This window comes from Onychomys torridus, chromosome 4 (assembly GCF_903995425.1).
Source record: "Onychomys torridus chromosome 4, mOncTor1.1, whole genome shotgun sequence".
Lineage (NCBI taxonomy): Eukaryota > Metazoa > Chordata > Mammalia > Rodentia > Cricetidae > Onychomys > Onychomys torridus.
The window spans coordinates 116,909,728-116,930,726 of NC_050446.1; the positions used below are offsets into that span (position 1 = coordinate 116,909,728).

General features: G+C 45.2%; 1 protein-coding gene across 1 annotated transcript in view; it reads left to right on the top strand.

The window, feature by feature from the left end:
* Wfdc8 (WAP four-disulfide core domain 8) overlaps nt 1-20,999 on the top strand; it is a 36,574-nt gene that overhangs the window by 11,283 nt on the left and 4,292 nt on the right. The window contains 6 exon segments of the mRNA XM_036184316.1: nt 6,842-6,900; nt 15,209-15,239; nt 15,241-15,286; nt 15,350-15,482; nt 18,098-18,238; nt 20,232-20,399. Coding sequence (XP_036040209.1) covers nt 6,842-6,900; nt 15,209-15,239; nt 15,241-15,286; nt 15,350-15,482; nt 18,098-18,238; nt 20,232-20,399 — 578 coding nt within the window.

The window sequence follows — 20,999 nt, forward strand, 5'->3', positions numbered from 1 at the left end:
ATGACCATATACAGGGGCACATATGGGCAGAACTAATTGGAATTTGTAGATTACTAACAAAACCCACAGAGTTTAGATAGAGATGGAATATTGTTTGGGGATGAGGGAACAGGGGTGGGGGGAGAGGAGAAGGAATGGACACAACCAAGATACATGGCATCAATGTATAAAATCTTTAAGATGTACAAAATTTCAATTAGACAAGAATCTTTGAGTGTATGTTCATGAGTTTGCACGTGGTGGTTGCGGACTCAAACATGTTTATTGGAAGCTGGAGGACAGCGTCTGAGTCTCCTCCACCTTGTCTGAGGCAGTGTCTCATATTTGGGACTTTTTTTTTTTTTAGTTTTCTAGTGATTTGGTGGAATCCGTGTGGCACTCTCTTCATGAGATTTTTCACCTCATCTGAGAAGCTACTGTACTGAGCAGCTTACTTAATGGCCCATCATTTGGGGCTTATTCAGGGCTGCCAATCAGAGCCCCCATGAGCCTCTCTAACACAGCTGTTTCCTGTGGGACTAGATTGTTCCTGTGACACCTGCTCCCAGCCACTCCTCACCCAAATCCTTCACCCCCATCCCCAGGACTCAGAGGAAGTGGAACTCTGCCTGTCTGGGAAGTCACATGGCACCAGTTTTGCTTTATTTTATTGGTCAAAGCAGAGCATACTTCGCTTCAGTAGAGGGGTATAGACCCCACTTGTGGATAAGAAGCTCATGGGAGAATGTAGATTCCCTGCTTTCCAACTGTCATCCTGTCTGGGACCATTTCTTCATTCACCTGCTTTCTCCTCCACTCCTCTTCAGTTCCTCTTTGCTTCTTCTTGTCTCACCCATAAGACTCGGTTTGGGGGTCCTGGCATACACTGCGACTGTATCTTTGCTACAGCCCCAGAAAGCAACTCCATGAGCCACTTCAAATGCAGATTCACCACAAAAGGGAACTTCAGCAGTTAACCCCAAAGGTATGAGGATAAAGACCACTGATCCAAATCATCATGGCTATGGGAAAGATAAGGTTTTAATAGTTCAGGGGTAGGGGGTTTCCAAATGGAGGATTTGGTGGGAAATATAGGTGGAATTATAGGAGCAGAACATAAGCATAACAAGCTAGTTGTAATGACCTCCTGAAACAAAGACATGATTGCAAGGTGGTAGTAACAAGGTAGTCATAACAACCTTTTGACATAAAGATAGGGTTGCAAGATGGTAATAAATAACTTTTTGAAACAAAGACATGGTTGCTGCTTCCTGGAGCAGGCAGTACAAAGCCATTTGTAGTTAAAGTTACAAGAGGGGCTTAGCCTAATTATTGAGAAACAGAGGTGTAATAATAAACAGGAATAAACAGTTTGTTTTTACTCTAAGTTGGGTTTTATGCTTAAGATGGAGGCAGGCTGGTTCATCACAGCCTCAGAGCCCCTCCTTGAGCAGACTGAATGATTATAGAAATGACCTTGGCTATTGTGCTTAAACAATGATGATATCTAAGATGTTCTAACCACTGCCAGCCAAACTCCTTTTTCACTCTGATCACACATCTCCAGGGTCAGGCAGCATTAGAGTGGATGCCAGCATTTTGAACATCCACACAGAAGGAAGTTGAATTAGTGACATATTTAGTTGAGGACTAGTGAGATATGCTTAGTGCAGAAAGTTGCTCCTGGCAGGCCTGGTGTAACAACGGCTGCATGGAATAATCCCATTGCATACTGTACCAGCTCCTTTGACATTGAGGCATGAGGCTAGAGGTTGCCTTCTGGAGCTCACATCCCTCGCTCTGGGAGGACACGGGTATGGAAGGAGGCAACTTTTTAAATGAATTGAACCAGAAAAACAAGTGTCTGAAAAGTTTCTATGAATATGAGAAACAACATTTGAAATAGAAAAGAAGCCCCTCAGAGCCTGAAAGATGGCTTAGCAGGTAAAAAATGCTGGCCACTGAGCCTGACACATTAAGTTCAATTTCTGGGACACTCATAGGGGAAAGAGAGAGCTGACTCCTGAGCATTGCCCTGACTATCACAATTCTGTCATGGCACATGCCCCCACTAAGAGAAGAAATGTAATAAAAAATTAAAAAAGGAAACAAATCTCCACCCATCACAGTGTGTGTGTGTGTGTGTGTGTGTGTGTGTGTTGTATGTTTTGTTGGGGACAGAAGCCAGTCCTTTAAAAATGCTAGGCTCTACCAATGAGCTGTACCTGCATCCAGAAAAAAAAGTTTAAAAATAAAATTAATTACTAATATTTTTTAATATTGTCTCTATATATGATGTGTATGTAATTGTGTGAGTGTGTGTGACTGAGTGTATAAGTGGAGATCAGAAGAATTGTGGCCTTGATTCTCTCTTTCCACTTTTGTGAGTGTTACAGAGACAAAACTTGCGTTTTCAGGCTTGCACAGCACACACCTTTATCCATGGCAAGGGATTTTACCCCGAGGAACCATCGTGTAAACACCCCATAAAGTCACTTCTAATGGAAGCCTGATTTGAAGTTCGTTAAAAGTAAAAATAGAGTTAATGGACCACAGAGATGCTCAGTGGTCAAGACCATGTGCTGCTCTTGTGGGGTACTCAAGTGTCATTCCCAACACCCACTTCTGATGGCTCAGCACCTCCGTGACTCCCGCTACAAGGGATCAATACTTCTGGCATGTGCAGGTTCCTGCATGCATGCGCACACACACGCACACACACAATAAATATTATAAAAGTTGATTGTGAATTCTGTTCTTATTTGAAATATTTTCTACCATATTTCTAAAGATTTTTCAAATGAGCCTCCAGTTTTGGGGATACTGGCTCTTCCCTTATTTAGTTCTTCAGTATCTTATGATAGACACATTTTCCCTGATTTATAATTGTCATGATTTTCACACTCCTCCTTTTTTTGTTACTAAAAGATTCGTAACATGTTGTTATCTGAAACTGCATACAGAGGACCAAGAGCAGATGGGGACTATATACAGAGATCTGTGAATAGATGGGGACATCTGCATACAGAGGACTATAAACAGACATGCACATCTGCATATAGAGGCCTGTAAACAGACATGGACATCTGCAAACAGAGGACTGTGAACAGATGGGGACTGCATACAGAGATATGGACATCTGCATACAGATGATGCAAGGCACAAGAATATATTATAGAGATTCAGCTGTATATAATAAAGCTATATCTAGAAAGGTCAAGGGATCCTTCTAGAGGGAAGCCATTTATCAGGGAATATTTGGTGTTATTCAGTTTTTACTATATCAGCTGTCTTCTATAAATTTCTTGTGCACTCACATACTACTAGGCTATATGGCAAACAGTATAAGCTTCTCAGACCTTCTGCTGATCTACTAGGTAACACCTCTACAGAGCCTAGGAGACAAGCAGTCTGTAGATGCATAGATTTGTGTCTTGTGCAGATAAAACTCAGGCCTAGTGGTGTTGCAGAGCTATTGACTCAGGACAATAGGGCTTTTTGCATAACCAAGTGCAGTGAAGACTGGAGCGGAACTCCTGGCTCAGCCAGAGTCCTATGACTGAAGAGAAGAGAACAAGGCAGAGTTTTCTGTAGATGGTAGGGTGAATGTGGCATGGCCGGAGGAGAGAAGAGCAAAGAAAAGATTTTGTAGATTCTAGGTGGACTTGAATGAGTTCAGGAGAGGAAGAGAGAAAGAAAACATGGGAGACAGAGGAACGGGAGATGAAGATGAGATTGATAGCAGAAGAGCTTAGTTAGGGCTAGGAGAGGACAGAAAAAGTAGGTACAGAGAGGAGCTGAGTGTGGGGACAGAGCTGAAGCTATATAGATACAATTTTGTCTTAGAGAAATAAAGTAAATGGACAAAAGAGCATGGTGTACATAGATCGTTTTCGCTCAGATAACCCCATGCCAGATGTAGCATCTTCCCTAGGACTCTAGAAAGGATTTTCTTAGGGCAGGCCCCTGGAAAAATGCTGATATACAGAGGCCAGTGAAGAGACATGAACATCTGTACACAGAGGGCAGTGAACAGATTTGAACATCTGAATATGGATAATTATGGACAGATGTGAACATCTGCATATAGAGGGCTGTGAACAGATGGGGACATCTGCATGCAGAGGGATGTAAACAGATCGGGACATTTGCACACAGAGGCCTATGAACAGACAGGGACATTAGCATATAGAGGCCTATGAAAAGATGTTCACCTGTAGACAGAAGATGAGTTATTCAGACTCTGAGACATCAGAATTTACAAGATCCTTTATTAGGAAGAACTAGAGCCTTCATAGGAATGAATGAGAACACTGAAAGAAGAGGTGATTGGGTCTTACACTGAGAAGGGGTCAAAGGATGAAAGGGATTACATCTGAAGAGAAGCTGGGGTGGGAGAAAGGGAATAAGGAAGTTCTGGGGTTCTGTTTTGGGAAGAGCCAAAGTCTTAGTGGCTAAGACTTGGCCAGTGTCAGCCAATCCAGAGCATCTGCTGGGTTCACAGAAGAAAGTCTCGGATTAGAAGCCAAGACCTGGAGCTTCTTCCAGCTCAACCTTATCATATCCAGGAATATTGGCCTGCAAGATACAAGGGTAAGGATGGAGATGCTTGGCTGCAGTCACCTTGGGAAGCAGATCTGTCGCTAATGGAAAGGTATGGGATCATTGTCACATCCTCAGGCCAGCAGAGAAACCAGAGGTGATATGAGTGCTGTGCTCAGAGTGACCCATCATGCCTTCTGATTTTCCACTTTAGACCTGTTGTTCCAGAGTGGTGACCATGACAGCTCACATGCTGCTGCTCTGAGTTGGTCCAGGAGCTCCCTGCTCCTGTGTCCTTTCTATTCCCACAACTCACCTCAGACTTGCAGGCTTCCCCTTGCCGACTGCCTCCCTCCTGTCCTCTCTTCCCCAGGACCTTCCACTTGCACCCCCAGATTGGGGAACTTCAACACTTACGTTTCTTTTTACAGACAACTCTACAGATATCTTCAGTCTGGAAGTTGTTAAGGATTTTGATTGATGTTCAGATAGCTGTTTAGACTTAGTAAAAATGCAGGTTGCAGAATTTTAACCCTTACGTGATATTTTACAGATGGATGTACAGACACTTTCAGTTGGGAAATTGTTAAGGTTCCTGTGGCAACCACCATATATGATTTCAGTACAGAGCTCAGTTTCTTTATTATACCACCAGCGTGGCAAGTTATGCGAGCAGGAACCTACAACCTTTGGCTGTTGGCATACATCTGTGGGGAAAGCATGAGAGACAGATATTTGGATGCCTGTCTCCTAGGGGACAATCACATCCCTTTCCTCTATCCACCACTCCTTGTCCAGCTCAGAGCTGTGCTTCCAGCTCAGTGGGAGCTCTGTGCACCTGCTTCAGCCTCTTTGGTCCTGGCTTCCTCATCTGTAGGATGATAACACAGAGTACCACTTTGATTGCTGGGACAGGCTGTCACAGGAACAGATGCACACAGCTCTTTCACTGTCTCTCTGCAGCATCTGAACAATGACTTCTTGATGATTTTGCCCCATGAATGGACCTCCTTTCTTTCTTCTCTGCCAGGAATGGCCACCATCCAAGTCCAAACTTCTCCAGTCTACTGGACATCGGGTTCCAGAGTAACTGATCCACTAGCTCAGGACAAAGTTACCTCCCAGCCTGGAAGTCCATGTCTTCTCTCTGCACAGCTTCTCTCTTTTGCTGCTCCTAACACTCATCCTTTCAAACTCATGCTTAGAAGTCACCCTGTTCTTCCATCTGCACGCCTTCACACGGCTTCAACCTCGAGCTGCTCTTCCTAACAAGGCACACTCCTATTCATTCTTCAAAATCCTTCCAGTAGCCAGGTGTGATGGTATTTGCTTGACATCCTAGCACTTGGGAAGCTGAGGCAGGAGGATTGCAGTGATTTCAAGGCTGCCCTGAGCTATACAGAAGACCCTGTCTCCAATATGGAAACACTCCCAGGCATCAATGCCTTTCTGATGTCTCCTGGGTCTACTCTTTAGCCCCTGATGTGCATGCATCCATTTTATGTCTGTGATGAAGATTTATCATGACTTTACCCATATTTTCTGAGTGCTGGAGAACGTGAGCTCTTCATGGGCAATGACCGTGCCTTAGCTTGGAACAGCAGTTCTGAGCAGATTATTTGGCAAGGAATGGATGTTTCAGGAATGTTCTCAGAAAGGAAGAAAGAGAGAAAGAACGGATAAAAGAGAGAGGGGGAGGAGGAAAGAGGGGGGAGGAAGGGGGGAGGAAGGAAGATCCCAAACTTAAGCACTTACTGAACAGCTGATTCCCCACTGTAAACTACCGTCACAGCCACACAACTTCGCTATTAAAGCGATGCCAGGGGTTTAGCATTTGATGCACCTTAGCATCTCCTCTTGTGTGGCTGCCCTGCTACTGTTCTCAGTGAGCAGGTAGGGACAGTAGACTTGCAGAGATGAAGTGACTCTCCTGATGCCACACAGCTGGTGAGGGAGTTTAATGTAGAAGACCCACCAGGTGTGGTGGTGCATGACTGGAACCCCAGATGTCAGAAGGCTGAGGCAGGAGGATTTCAAGGTTGAGGTCAGCCTGGCCTACCAGTGATTCCCTGACTCAGCCACCAGCACCCAAGCAGAGCACAGTCAGGGGTTAGGACCACAGGGAGGGTCAAGTCCAGACCTCCAGGCATCCTCCCTCCTCCAGCTTCACCTTCTTCACTTGCCAGTGCTTCCAGGCCTGTCACATGTCTCCTGACAGGACCTTCCCGTGAGCACTTGCTGGTGTCTGGAAAGCTGCTCCTCCCTGTGTTTGCCAGCATACTACCATCCTTCAGATTCCAAGTCCTATATGCTTTCCCAGGAAAAGCTCTCGTGGCCACAGTGAGCAGGTGGAGTCCATCGTGGGTGCCATGAGCACCTGTAAATTTTGTTGGCTGATAAAATGGGTGGATAGTCTTGACAGCCTTTGTGGAGCTCAGGATAGAGCAGAGGAAAGAGTATGGAAGGCTAAAGCAATGAAGGACGGTGTCCTGGGTTTATGTCAGTCTGAGGCCTGGACAAACAAGCCAGGAACCGCAGGACACTTGCCTCATGCTTATCCTGCAACCAGACACGCCATTGCTTTTTGCTGAGACTTTGCTAGCTACTTGGCATCTCAGAACAGCACCCGAGAGTAGCCAGGGGGTCACATGACTCAGTAACAATATCCATCTTATAAAAGGGGTAACTGAATTCAAAATAGAAAGGCTCCACTCGGTAAATAGCTCATTAAGAGCACTTACTGACTTTTCAGAGGACCTGGGTTCAGTTCCCAGCACCCACATGGCAGCTCACAACCATTTATATCACCAATTCCAGGGAATATGATGCCCTCTTCTCTCATCCATGATGTATTTGTATGTATATGGTGTGCATACATACATACATGCAGGCAAAACATTCATACACATAAAAATAATCTTTTTCAAAAGAAAAAGCCACATTTTCCCCTTCATATACTTAAATGGAAGAAAAATGAAAAAGGGCAGTTTCCCTGCCCAGAACTGTCAAAATCTGCATCAATCAGGTCCCATGAGAATCTTGGTCAAACACTAACCCTTAATGATCCAGGAGAAGGCATGGCAAGACCAGCATAGGAGGGCAGGAGCAGTCCAGCAGACCAGGCAGGTACCTTTGTGGTCCAAGCATCATTTTGCACAGGCAAACATGCAGCACCTTTCCCTCCTTAGACAGTCTCTGTGTCTCATACACTCGTTTTTTTTTTTTTTTTCTTCAAATGCACAATGTACTTGATATTTGGGGCATTCTATAGGAGGAGAAGGGGTGGCCCCTTGAGGTGTTGAAGGAGATATGTTCTTCCCAGTTCCAGGCACCACTACAGAGCTGAGGAAGCGTGTTTGCCCCTCAACTGTCATGGGAGGAGGTAACCCTCAGAGACTCAGGGTTTCCTCAGCACTGGTCTCATCTCCACCTGTAATGACTCAGCTCCCAATCCCTGGGACCTTCCCTAGCCCTCTCTCCACCACCTACAGGATCCCCCAGAGAGGGACCCACTCCTTTTGGACTGTTCTGATCCTTTGGCTTTGTCCTTGGTTGGCCCCCGTAGCTCTCACTGTTTGCCCAGATTGTTGTCCTGAAGGCTACTGGAACAAAGTTTGAAAGCCTTGGTCAAGATGCCTGGGCTAAAAGAACAGTGACTGATACTAATGGAGGACTTACTGAGCACTTGGCCGTCCCCCTGCTCCTCACTGCACAGTTCTGAGGAAGTCCTATCAGTGTTCCACACAGTGAACAGAGGCACCCAGAGCATGGGGAGGCTCTGTGGACTTGTGTAGGCTCACACAGGTCACCAAGGAGTAGACCCAGAATTTGTGCCTGTCCTGCAGCCCACATGAGAGACACGAACCAGGAAGCTGCCCTTGACTTAATTTCTGTGTGGTCAGAATCTTTTTTAAGGTTTTCCTTGTCTTTGTAGATCACTGTCCAACAGCTACATTCCCTCCATTCTTTTCTCCTTTTCTTTCTTCCCTCGATTCAACCCTCTCTCTTTCTTGAAACAGGATCCCATCTATCCCAGGCGGGTCTCAAACTTGCTATGGAGTGGGTGACTTCTACTCCTTCTGCATCCACCTCCCCAGTGCTGGAATTACAGACCTGCATCACCTCACTGGGTTCACTTGGGGCTGGAGTAGGGCTGTGGGCTTCAGTCATGCTGGGTAAACACTAGACCAATCAGCTGCATCCTACGTTGGCTGTGACTTGTCCTTACTTCTGGAATATTATCTGTGTTTTTACAATGTACACTCCTCACATATCCTTCTACCCCATAAAAATGTATAATTTGCCCAGTAAAATTTAAAATGAAGAAGGCAATTTGTAAGATGTTCCAAAAGGAAGAGCTATGTCACAATAAAAAAAAAGAAAGCAAATATTGAGAAATCAGAACCGTAAGAAAAAGAAAGGTGAACTACATCTAACTAAAACTATGCTGCAGAACAATATTATCCTAAACACTGAAAACTAAAAGACATGTATCATGGAAACTATATGAAGGACTTAAAAAGTAAGTTTATCGATGGCATTCCAGACACATTTTCTTCACTTGGAATCCTAATTCTAGGCTGGATAGCTAAAGGCACAGTGGCATATCATAGGCTTGTCCCCTGAGTGAGACAAATTCTGAACCTCATAGTCTTTATTCCCTCTCACCCTATGTGTATTCGTGTGTGTGCACAGGTTGAAAGTCAGAGGACAATCTTGGGTGCTGTTCCTCAGGTGACAATCATCTTTATTTTATGTTTTTTAACAGATCATTCTCTGGTTTGGACTCACCAACCAGGCTAGGCTAACTGGCCAGGCTGCCCTGGGATCCCCTATCTCTTGCTCCCCAGGTCTGGGTTTACAAATATGTACCATATTCCTGACTTCCCACCCCTGCAGGTTCTGGAGATTGAACTGTGTACTCACACTTGCAGGGTAAACACTCTACCTCTGAGACAGTTCTTGGCAATTTTTACCCATCTTTTTTTGCTTTGCTTCCATGGACCACATCCTCAGGGGAAAAGCTTTGAATTGTCCTTTTGTGTGGAACCTGGAATTTTCCATACTTTTGAAACATATGAGAGGTGGGGACATGTTTTTGTTTTTTGAGACAAGGTTTCACTGTGTAGCCCTGGCTGTCCAGGAACTCACTATATAGATTAAGCTGGCTTTGAACTCAGAGATCTGTCTGCCTCTACCTCCTGAGTGTGTGCACTACCACACCTAGCTTGAGACATGGTTTTTAAGAATGATTTCGTGAAAAAAGAGGTGCCAGTGAGATGGCTCAAAGGTGAAGGCTTTTTTTTATAGTTCATGTTTATGAATTAAAATTAGCACAATAATTCCACACAGTATTAAACACAATAGAGTTACAGAGGGGGAAAATAAGCAGTCTTTAAGGGTGTAGAGCGAAGTTATCCTGTGCTCTTTATGAGAAGTGTTGATCCCCATGACTTTGACAAAGCTGACCAGAAGAGATGAAGGTAAGCAACTTCATTCAGTTTTTGAGAATAAATGATCAGTTGTGCCAACCTGTATCATGTGACTTTTCCTTGGACTGATGAGTGATTTTCCTGGGGAGTACAAACAAAAGTATCGTCATCCCAGATAGGACACCAGTGACAGACCAAAGAAACACTTTTACCCATTTATTAATGCTTAACAAGCACACCTCTTCCAGTGGCCGGTATCTTACCCTAGGTGAATATTAACCTACAGGGATTACCCACTCTAGGAGAAGTCTTGATTTCTATTTTCCTCTTTTCTCAATCAGAATTTATTTGCTTGGGCCTTCAAAGGTGACGGCTTTTGTCACACAAGCCTCACAACCTGAGCTGAATCCCCCAAACCCATGTACTGAGGAAGGAGAACACCAATCGTACATAGTTGTCCTCTGATACCCCCACATGTGGTGGAATGCACCCCCATCCAATAGTAATCATAATCACAATAAAATTAGAAGAAGCCCACACACACACACTGCAGATTGCAGGTCCATTAACTTCAGGAAGAAATACAGACTTAGGAGTCCTCAAATCCTTCTGTGCATGTGTGCTGTCCGGTGGATCTTCCTGTGTCTCTAGGCTATGTGTACCCTAGCATGAACAGAAACAATTTTGCCAAATCCATTTTTCAAATGAGCAGTAGAAGCAAAACTAGACCATATTGAAACAGTGAGTTCATAGCAGGACCGGGACTTTAAGTCTGTTCATGCCCTACTGTTATTGTCCCCTACCCTTTTTTGTGACAGGGTCTCATGTAGCCCAGGCTAGACTAACTCTTTATGTAGACTTGGAATCCCCCTGTCTTCAACTCCAGAGTGCTGGGATGACAGACAGGTTGAGGTCATCACATCAGGTTTATGAGGGGCTGGGGATTAGACCCAGGGCTTTGTGATGCTAGGGAAGTCCTCTGTCAACTGAGCTACACCCCAGCCCTGTTTTTATCCTGTGTTATAATACCGCCATGTGTGGGGGCCCGCCCAGTTTTATTCTGTGTTATAACATGTCTGGGGCTCTGGTTTACCCTAGTTTTTCAACAATGCACTGGGAAGCTCTTCAACAGTGTCTGCTTGTGCCCAACAAACCCAGGTCTTACAGCATCTTTCTTAAATTAAAAAAAAAATTTTTTTTGAGCTGAGGATTGAACCCAGGGCCTTGCATTTGCTAGGCAAGTGCTCTACCACTGAGCTAAATCCCCAACCCCATTTTTATTTTTTTATGTGTAGGAAAGTTTTGCCTATGTGAATGAATGTCTGTGTACTACGTGCATGGCTGGTACCAGAAGAGGCCAGGAGAAGAGTCCAGATCTCCAGGGACTGGAGATCTAGATAATTAGAAGCAGCTTTGTGATTGGATGGAATTGGACCCAGGTCTTCTGGAGAAGCACCCAGCACTCTCTCTATTGAGTTATTTCCTGCCCACCCTGACAGCATGTTGGCAAACAAATCCCTTCCAATTAAAACAGACTCATTCTGTGGTAAAGTTGCCAAATTTATCCTCCCTGCCCCCAACAAAACACACAGAGAATGATTAGTTAAGTAAACGACAAATAATTTTAATATATCCACATTCCTTGTATCCATAGTAATATATGTTCCATAGTAATATAAGTATGTTCCATGGGATAGACATGGGTTTGGGAAGACTATAGATATATCTGTTTCCCATCATGCTTCTCCTGGGAACTCTCCTAATGACTGGCTACAGGCTAATCTGATCAATTAATTCTCAAGACTGGATTGACAGACATAAACGGGTGAAAAAAAATTTTTTTTTCGAGACAGGGTTTCTCTTGTGTAGCTTTGGTGCCTTTCCTGGAACTCACCCTGTAGACCAGGCTGGCCTCAAACTCACAGAGATCCACCTGCCTCTGCCTCCCAAGTGCTGGGATTACAGGTGTGCGCCACCACCGCCCAGCTGGGTGAAATTTTAAACCAAAAAGAATTGCGTAAGCATATGGCCTCAGGCTTCTGAGGAGGCCTGCAGTCTCTGACTGGAGAACTTAAGCTAACCAGAGATGCAAGACTTTTGACATTTGCTACTGCTTCTTGTATCAGGGCACACCAGTTACCGTGTCTGATCAGTTCTCCTGTTGTGGGTAGGTGGTTTTGTTTTTAATGAGAAATGAGGGTTCAGTGAAGCTAAATGACCAAGCTGAGACCACAGAGCTGGTAACAGGCTGAGCCTAGAAAAACTCAGGTCTAACCCCAAGCACAAGCTTTCTACCGTTCTATCTTGATTCTATATTGACGCATCAAATATTCACAATGCTTCATCTGCATTCCCACAACAACAAGGCTGCCATGCTAATTGTATTTTCCCATTTTCTAGATGAGGAAAACTGAGGATCTAAGTCATGCTACAGGTATAAGTGACCAAGGACAGGTCCCAAATCATGACTACTGACTTGGAGCTAACATTCTCATTGCTGAAGAAGCTGGGTGCTGTTGCACACCTGCAGGGGCGGGGTGGGGCGTCAGAATTCTTTTAAAGGCAGAGAAGGTGGCAGCGACTTCTGCAAATCATCATACTGTTGCTTCAGGAGCCCCGGGGAAAGACCTCCAAGGCATGGTCACAGCTCTTCAGGTTCTGAAGGTCTACAGGAGAGAGTCACATGGGCATCTGTGGCATCAAGACACTTCCATTTCCCTTCCCCGCCTCCTCACTGTGTCTGAAATGTTTACCTGGAGTAAGCTATAGACATTATTGGGTCTTCTCATCTTGAAAAAGAAAGGCACTGTGGGAGCCCTGGCTCAGTGGGTAAAGGCACTTCCCTGGAGCTCACAGTGGGGAGAGAGAACAGACTCCCAAAAGTTGCCCTCTAACCACCACATGCACACTGTGACATGCTCCCCATCTCCCACATGAAACATTTCAAAATACACATGGGTCTTGAATATTATTAAGGACCAGCCTTAATAATCTTCTTCCCAGGGTCCCAGAAGAGAAACTATGAATGGTGAGAATTATTTTTGGGAAATGAATCTAAGTACACCGAGCTCTTTGTCTGTCTACTTTATTCTTCTGGAATAAAATCCTGTTTTACAGTGCTGTTCTCGTGCCTAGCTCCTTTCTTGCTTGAATTCTCTCTCTATTTATCTGCTGTCCCCTCTAACTTCTAGCTTAATTCTCTCATCTTGGTTCTGCCCTGTAGGATGAATCTTAAAGGTACTTGTTAATAAAATCAAACCTGAGGTCAGTTATTGGGGTGAATGCTGGAAGATCAGAGAAGCAGAACAAGCCACAACCACCTCACCTCGCCAGTTCCTCAGCTGATCCTGTTTCCTCAGACTGGAAGCCTCTCAGTTCTTATCCAGAATGAATCTCAGCTGAACTGTTGCTCCAAAGCCTAAAAGCTTAATCAGCCAAATGCTTAACCAGCCAAATGCTTCTAGTTTCTGGTCTTCACGCCTTATATATCTTTCTCTTTCTGCCATCACTCCCTGGGATTATAGGCGTGTGTCTCCATGCTGGCTGTATCCTTGAACACACAGAGATCTGCCTAGCTCTGCCTCCCAAGTGCTGGGATTAAAGGCTCGCTTTCTGGTATTAAAGGCATGAGTTATCATGTTTGGTTGTATCCTTGAACAGATGCATTTCTGTCTCTGGAATGCTAGGATTAAAGGTGTGTGCTACCACTGCCTAACCTCTATGTTTAATATTGTGGCTGTTCTGTACTCTGACCCCAGATAAGTTTATTAGAGGGCACAATATTTCAGGGAACACACCACCACCACACTGCCCCATCTTGGTCTTTCTCATCTCGTTCTTTCCCATCTGGCTCTTCCTCATCTTCCATCTCATTCTTTAGTTCTCCATCTAGTTTTCCAGTCAAAATCTTCAAAATCCTCTCTAAGTCTCTGAGGTTTACAGTTATAAACCCATGCAATAGCAGTGCTCTAGCCAAAGCAAGGCCAGCAGGATTGAATTCTTACAGGGTCATAAAAGCAGACAAGAGTTTTCCTTAGGCAATGACTGTCAGGCGTTTCTTTACAACCCAAAAGGGAGAGGTAAAGTAGGAGTCAACTAAGAGCTGAAATCAGTTAATCTATAAGAAAAAGGAAATTTATGTGCTCAAACTACATTCCTAGAGGTGGTTAGGTGAATGTTAGGAGTCTATAACGTTAGTGTAAATACCACTAAGGCTGTATAAGAAAGGAGGGTCTCATCTTAAATTGCACAAGAAATAAAGCTATCTGTGTAACCTAGGAGACAGGCATTGTTTCCATAACGGTGTTGTTGCCTTAGTTCAGGAGATTTGGCCTTGGGTGCTTGATAAGTATTTTAGATAAATACACTGTTAGGAGTTCTTGGAAGCACACATAGATGGCATACAAGTAAATCATTGTAGGAACCCCATAACATATGTACAAACGCTAACAATATCACCCAGATTTCTTAAGCCATGGCTGGTCCTTGACCTTTCCAAGTAGTAGCTTTTGTGGTAGTAGCTGGACCCCATTACATTGTCCTGAGGCCAGCAGCACATGGGGCAAGAAGAGACACGGTGAAGCTGGTACTTGAAAGGGCATTATTGGTTTGTCAAGCTGTCTAGACAAATCATAAAATGCTAGAGCTGTGTGGGGCCAGAAAGAATGAGAGGAATTTCTTTATTAACTGGAGGTCATTTGGGGCATGTCTCTGCATGTGTGTGTGTGTGTGTGTGTGTGTGTGTGTGTGTGTGTGTGTGTCTGTGTCATGTGTGTGTGTCTGTATGTCTGTGTGTATGTGTGTGTGTGTCTGTGTGTGTGTGTCTCTGTGTGTGTGTGTCTGTGTCATGTGTGTGCATGTCTGTATGTCTGTGTGTTTGTGTCTGTGTGTGTGTGTGTGTGTCTGTGCCATGTGTGTGCATGTCTGTATGTCTGTGTGTTTGTGTGTGTGTGTGTGTGTGTGTGTCTCACACATGCTCAAACCTGTACTAGTCTGAGGCACCAAAATCCTGTACTGCCTGTCCATGTCTCCAGACAACCTCATGCCGTCTTCTCCCTCCTCAGTGGAGCAAAGCCAAGGCCCTAAATCGTGTCTGAAGTTGCTTCAGACATGAGCACAGGAAAGCCACCTGGAAACTATTCCAAAGGCAGCCCTGTGATGACTCACGTGTGACTGATTACCCAAGGGCAAGACAGTGGGAAGGGCCCAAAGGGCTAGGTACAGCACCACAGCCAAGTGTGCCACAGAGTCCTGAGGTGACTGTTCCCGGCCTGTCTTAACTTGCTACCAGACAGATCCCTGCTCACTTATGGCTCTGTTTTCTCATCCATGAAGTACCTGGGGCTGGGAACCCTCTCTGCATGGACTGCGCTTCCTTCCAGGTGTGCCTAACTCAGGCCCCTGTTCTTCGCACACAGAGGCGTCTTCCCCTCCATGGCTCCACCAGCTTCTGCAGGAGTGGAGCTTTCCTGTTGCTTCTCTTCCTCTCTTTGGAGCAGACTTCCGCATGGCACAGTGTCAAAATCAAACGTGGGTCATTCTTCCTGGGAAGTGGTTTTGGGGACTGAGGGCTGGAATGAGGCAAAGGCTAGTTAGTGTTGGTGGACAATGGCAGGACTCAGTGTACCAAAGAGCTACTTCTGTTTACCACTCTATGGCTTCCTTCACCTGTTTACCCCAAATTATTTCCCTAGATTTCCTCAATGTGTGTCTTCAGATTTTTATGAGTACAGTCCTTAGGCATGAGTCTGACAAGAGAGAGCCAGAGAGGATGCTATTGCAACAATGACGGTGATTGCAACGTGGCAAGTGGCCGAGTGTTACTCCAAGGATGGGGCAGCCAAGAGGGTGGGGGGGGGGTGGGGAGAGATTGAAGAAACAGAACTGACCCAAATCCTGAATGGATCGGAGTCACACAGGTGTTTCACTACTGAATTGTTGATGTATTGAAGGTGAAAGTCGGGGAACAGAGTGCAGAGTGCGCTTCTGGCCTTCCAGACACCGGTTCTGTGTTAAACACACTGAAACACAGGCTCTTGCGAGCTGTTTGAATAGCTTTTCCTCAGATAACTGGAAATGGAGGTCTTCAGTTCAGGATAAAGGGTGGGACTGGGGGAAAGATACCGGAACCAGTCAGAACCACGGGAATGGCTGTGCCAAGCCAGGAAGAGTCCAGGAAGTTCAAGAGACAGCTGAGGCCAGGAAATGTGCAAGAGTCCTTGAGAGTGTGCACACAAGGTAGGTGACTAAGAAGAGCTGGCCAGCGAGGGCTAGCTAGGAAAAGTGGGGCAACAGACAACAACAAACCCACACAGAGGTCTAAGTGTCCCCGGGGAAGCAGGAGGAAGGCTGGAGTCAACACTGGTAAGGTGGAGCTTGGACTTTGTAATCTCGAAGGTTCCCTGGCTATGCCTCTTGACCACTGTGAGGTGATTCCACGTTATTTGTTTAGCTTTTCTTGTGCTTAAACATAGCATTCAGATGCCTGCTTCAGCATTGTATAGGACATCTCTAAAACACAGGACCATGTAGGCCTTACTTCTAGAAATTCTGGTTTAGTTCATAGTCCCTGTGTTCTGAATGATGCACAAAGGTACACTCCAGATGAGAACCATCCTTAGCTGCAGGCCACCCTTGCCAGGTATGTCAAGAGTTGTGTGAAGGGCAGAGAGCACAGTGGCAGCTCCTGAACTGAGTCCTGTAAATTCCAGACCCCACCTGATTCCCTGTGTCATCCCACCTGACATAATTCTGTGACCCAATGAAACCAGGAGGCTGGCACTGACATGTTGGCCTTCTCACCTAAAGTTGCATAGTTCCAAAACCCAAGAAAATCTCACCTCCTCAATTAAATCCTGATGACAGGTGCTCAGTTTAGAGTCCTGGAGCCCTGTATTAACCACCTCCTGCTCCGGGACCTCTATCTGGAGGTCAGAAATCTGGGAGGCATAATGCATCTGGGTTCTCAGATTCTCACCAAGATGAGAGCAGGGTGCCAGTCAGGGCTGTTCTTCACACCTGAGCCCGTGGGTCCTCTTCTCAGATCACTTGTAATATGATCATTTTCTTACAGTTTCAGGTCTGGGGCTCTCATTTCTCTAGTCTGCTTGTAAGGCCTCCCTCACTTCCTGCCGCTCAGCCCTCTGCAGCCATGCAAACTCAAAGCTGCTGAGTGAACATGTTTGAGTAGTTCTAACTTCTCTGCCAGCCAGAAAATCCTGCTTTGAAGAGACCTTGCTGGTTCGGTGTGACCAGTTGGGTTACCTCTGTGTCTTCAGGTTAAGTGGTTTAGAACTTGAATTGCACCTACAAGGTTCCCCATAGCATGCCTACATTAGTGCTTGATCCCAAAACAAGAGGATAGGGGTATTGAGGCATAACTTTAGAATTCTGGACACCATAAACCATGAAGCCAGAAGTCATGCCATGCACCTAAAAGGGAGGAAGCAACCTCATAACTGCCCAGATTTGACCCAGTGAGTGTATCACGGGCAACATCCACTAAATTTGTATGAGCAGAGTTAGGGATCACCATTCTCATCTTATAGATGGAAACTTATGACTTAGATAACAAAAAGTATTTTTCAAATATTACTTATCTGGTTAATGTTGGCACCAAGCTGGCAAGACCATATCTGTCTGATGATGATACTTCCTTCCCCTAACCCACACACCATTTCTTTCTTCCTTAGAGCTAACTAACTTAGAAAGCCCTGTAACCGAGTTCACACAAGATGCCAGGGACCAAAGTCAGGACTCCCGGTTCCTCTTTCCATTATGTGTCCCTCTACTCCTTATCAATCTCCCCTGCAGACTGTGGAGCTGGGCGCAGGGGACTTAAGCATTAAAGTCATCAGGTCACAAGGCAATAACTCGTTCAAGACAGACGCCTTTGTCTCCACCTAGGTACATGTATTGGAATCCAAGGTGGCTTTCCTTCAGTTACCTGAGCACAAACTCCTGATTCAGCTCCGTGAAAAGGAACCAAGTGTGGAGAGAGACAGATGTGGCCCCTAAGTATAAGCAAGGGAAGAAGAGAGTCAGGGGTAGAGGAACAGGGCTGAGATCTTCACAGCTCTCCTTTGCCATGGAGGAAAGGAGCTGAAATGCTCAAGGGTGTGAGCTTGGATGATTCTTTCTTGCAGACAAAGTGGGAGAGTGCCCCAGGAGACGTATGGAATGCAGAGATGGGGTTCTAACCTCGTGCAAAACAGACTTCAACTGTGAGGCGCATCTCAAGTGTTGTCCTTCTGCCTGTGGGAATGTGTGCATAGATCCTTACGAAGGTACAGACGTCCAGGTGGGAGGCTGAGTGCTTTTGGAGGTTCCCACTTCTTGCTGTGTCCAGAACCAGCCGAACAATCCCCTTAGAGAGCAGGACCATCTAAGTGTTTATGCCTTTCTCATTCTGTAATTTAACTTTCTGCATTTAAGTCCAAGTCATGAGTTCAAGTGTAGTGGACACCAAGTAGTTAATACTGGTGCTAGATTTATTTTGTATGACATTCAATCATTCACCAATAACCAGTGCCTTTTCTATGTCCACTATGTGTGAAAGCTATTGTTTGCAATCAAACTTCATTCTAATTATTGTTTGAGAAATGAAGCACCCATCAACCCAGGTGCTTGAATCATTTTAGACCCTTTGGCCTTTAAAAGGGCTTCCTAGAAACCCCAACATACAGACACCAATCATTTAATAGAGATTCCTTCCTTCTTTCCTTAATTTTATGAAATCTAATTAATATATTAAGATAGGGGCCAGGCATAGTGGTGCACACCTTTAATTCTAGCACTTGGGAGGCAAAGGCAGGTGGATCTCTTTGAATTCCACAACAGCCTGGTCTACATAGAGAGATTCTGTCTCAAAAGGCAAAAAAAAAAAAAAAAGAATATATATATATATATATATATATATATATATATATATATATATATGAAGATAGTTATAGCTCTTCATACCCCAAAATTGAAATTACACAGGGGACATGGAAGAGAAGACTTGGGTAGGTGAAAGAGACCAGTGTACCTGCTGTATGGAAGTGTTTAAGAACCCAAGCTTACCGAGCGGCAGTGGTGCGCGCCTTTAATCCCAGCACTCAGGAGGATCTCTGTGAGTTTGAGGCCAGCCCGGTCTACAGAGCAAGATTCAGGGCAGGCACCAAAACTACACATAGAAATCCTGTCAAAAAACAAACAAACAAACAAACAAACAAAACAACAAACCCCCAAGCTCTCTGTTAACTCAAAGCCATATGAAATCAGCTTTTTCTTCTTTTTGCCTGAGACTACCATGAGTGCACTTGTTGAACAAGTTGGGTTCATTGCTCGTGACTGTCACAGAGAATGCTCATCATAGACAGCCACGAGGCATCTATCTCAGTAAAGATCTGTTTGAGTCTGTTAGAGGCTTTGGGCTTGGGTTGGGTAATTCAGAGAAGGCTAGAGAAGTGAGGTTAGCCTTAAATTGAATAGCGTCCAAAAATAAGTTAATTCTATGGCTGAACATCTATGGCTCTTATCTCTAAAGAGGGCATTTGGAATAAGGATAACTTGCCCTCTCAAAGCTCAAGGTATTTGGGAAGAAAGGTCTACTGCCGAGTGGTTTTGTATGCTGTTTGTAAGGTACTCTACCAGAAGTCGGTGATGGTCATCTGTACCACGCCTTCCTGGTGCCTCTCAGGGTCAAAAGAGGGTGTCAGATCCCCTGAGTGATAAACAGTTGTGAGCCACCACGTGGATGCTTGGAATCAGGTCTATGTCTTTTAAAAACAAAATCCGGGCGTCTAGAGAGATGGCTCAGCAGCTGAAGCAGTGTTGCTCTTACAGAGGATGCCTGTTCAATTCCAGGAGATCTGACTCCCTCTTCTGGCCGCCACGGGTACTGCACACATGGTATATCTACGTACCTGAAAGCGGAACACTCACACACATTAAAAAAAAAAGGGGGGGGGGGGGCGAGGGTTAAAAGAAAAATCGCGACATCTGTTTATTTGTGTTTTGTTGGGAAGGCTGCCTGCCATGGCATCTTTGTGGAAGTCAGCAGACAACTTGCAGAAGTTGGTTCCTTCCTTCCTGGAGATCCAACTCAGGTCATCAGGGTTAGCGGCGATGCCGCAGCTCAGTGAGCCATCTTCTCCTCCCACCCATGTCTTTTTCACGAGCTTTTTCTTGAACAGAACAGTAACGCTACAGATTATGAGGAAGGCTTGTGGGTGCAGCCGGAGTCCCTCTTTTCCTGCCCATGCCTTACACGGCTGCTTTGCTTCCTCACCTCAGAGCCCTGCATGTTACCCTCAGACACAGGAGATTGCCATGACAACGTGACTCGCTGGTATTTTGACTCTGAGAAGTACTATTGCAGACCCTTTACCTACAGTGGCTGTCGTGGGAATGCCAACAACTTCCTCAGCAAGACAGACTGCAAGAATGCCTGCATTTTCCTTGGTAAGATCCAGGTCCCTAGCAGTCTGAGGTCTTTGCTTAACTACTAACATTATACCAGAATAGTTACAGCCTCAGGCTTTGAGGCTGAGTTGCCTTAGATCCAAACCCTAGCTCTATCACTTGCTGGTTGAGAGGCTGTTGGCCAGGGGCTTGCCTTCATGATTTTTGGCTGGGAATATTAAATGGGGAAGTTAACAGTATTTACTTGATGGAGTTGTGGTGACTAGAAACCAAAACAATGTAAAAGTTGTGAGGCTGGGAAACGAGGGAAAGTAAGCAGATGGAGGCTTCTGGAAGCCAGGCCATGTCTTGAAGTGTTCCTGTGGGATGCCCCTCTCCCCATTCATTTGCCATGCCTACACAAGGAAGTCTTGGGGTCAGAGCATGACAAGGAGAAGGCATGGCCCTTCCTGTTCCAAGACACCTCTCATTCAGAAAAGGTGACTCTCCAAACAGTCTCCATCTTAGTGTCTCCCTCCTACCTAGTCTTCTGTTGTCTACAGGTAAACACCTAAACTCCGTGAACTTACTTCCAAAGCTCTCTAGCTTCCAAGTAACCCTGAGTAATCTCAGGAGTCCAGCCCCTTCTTCTCTTTTGGG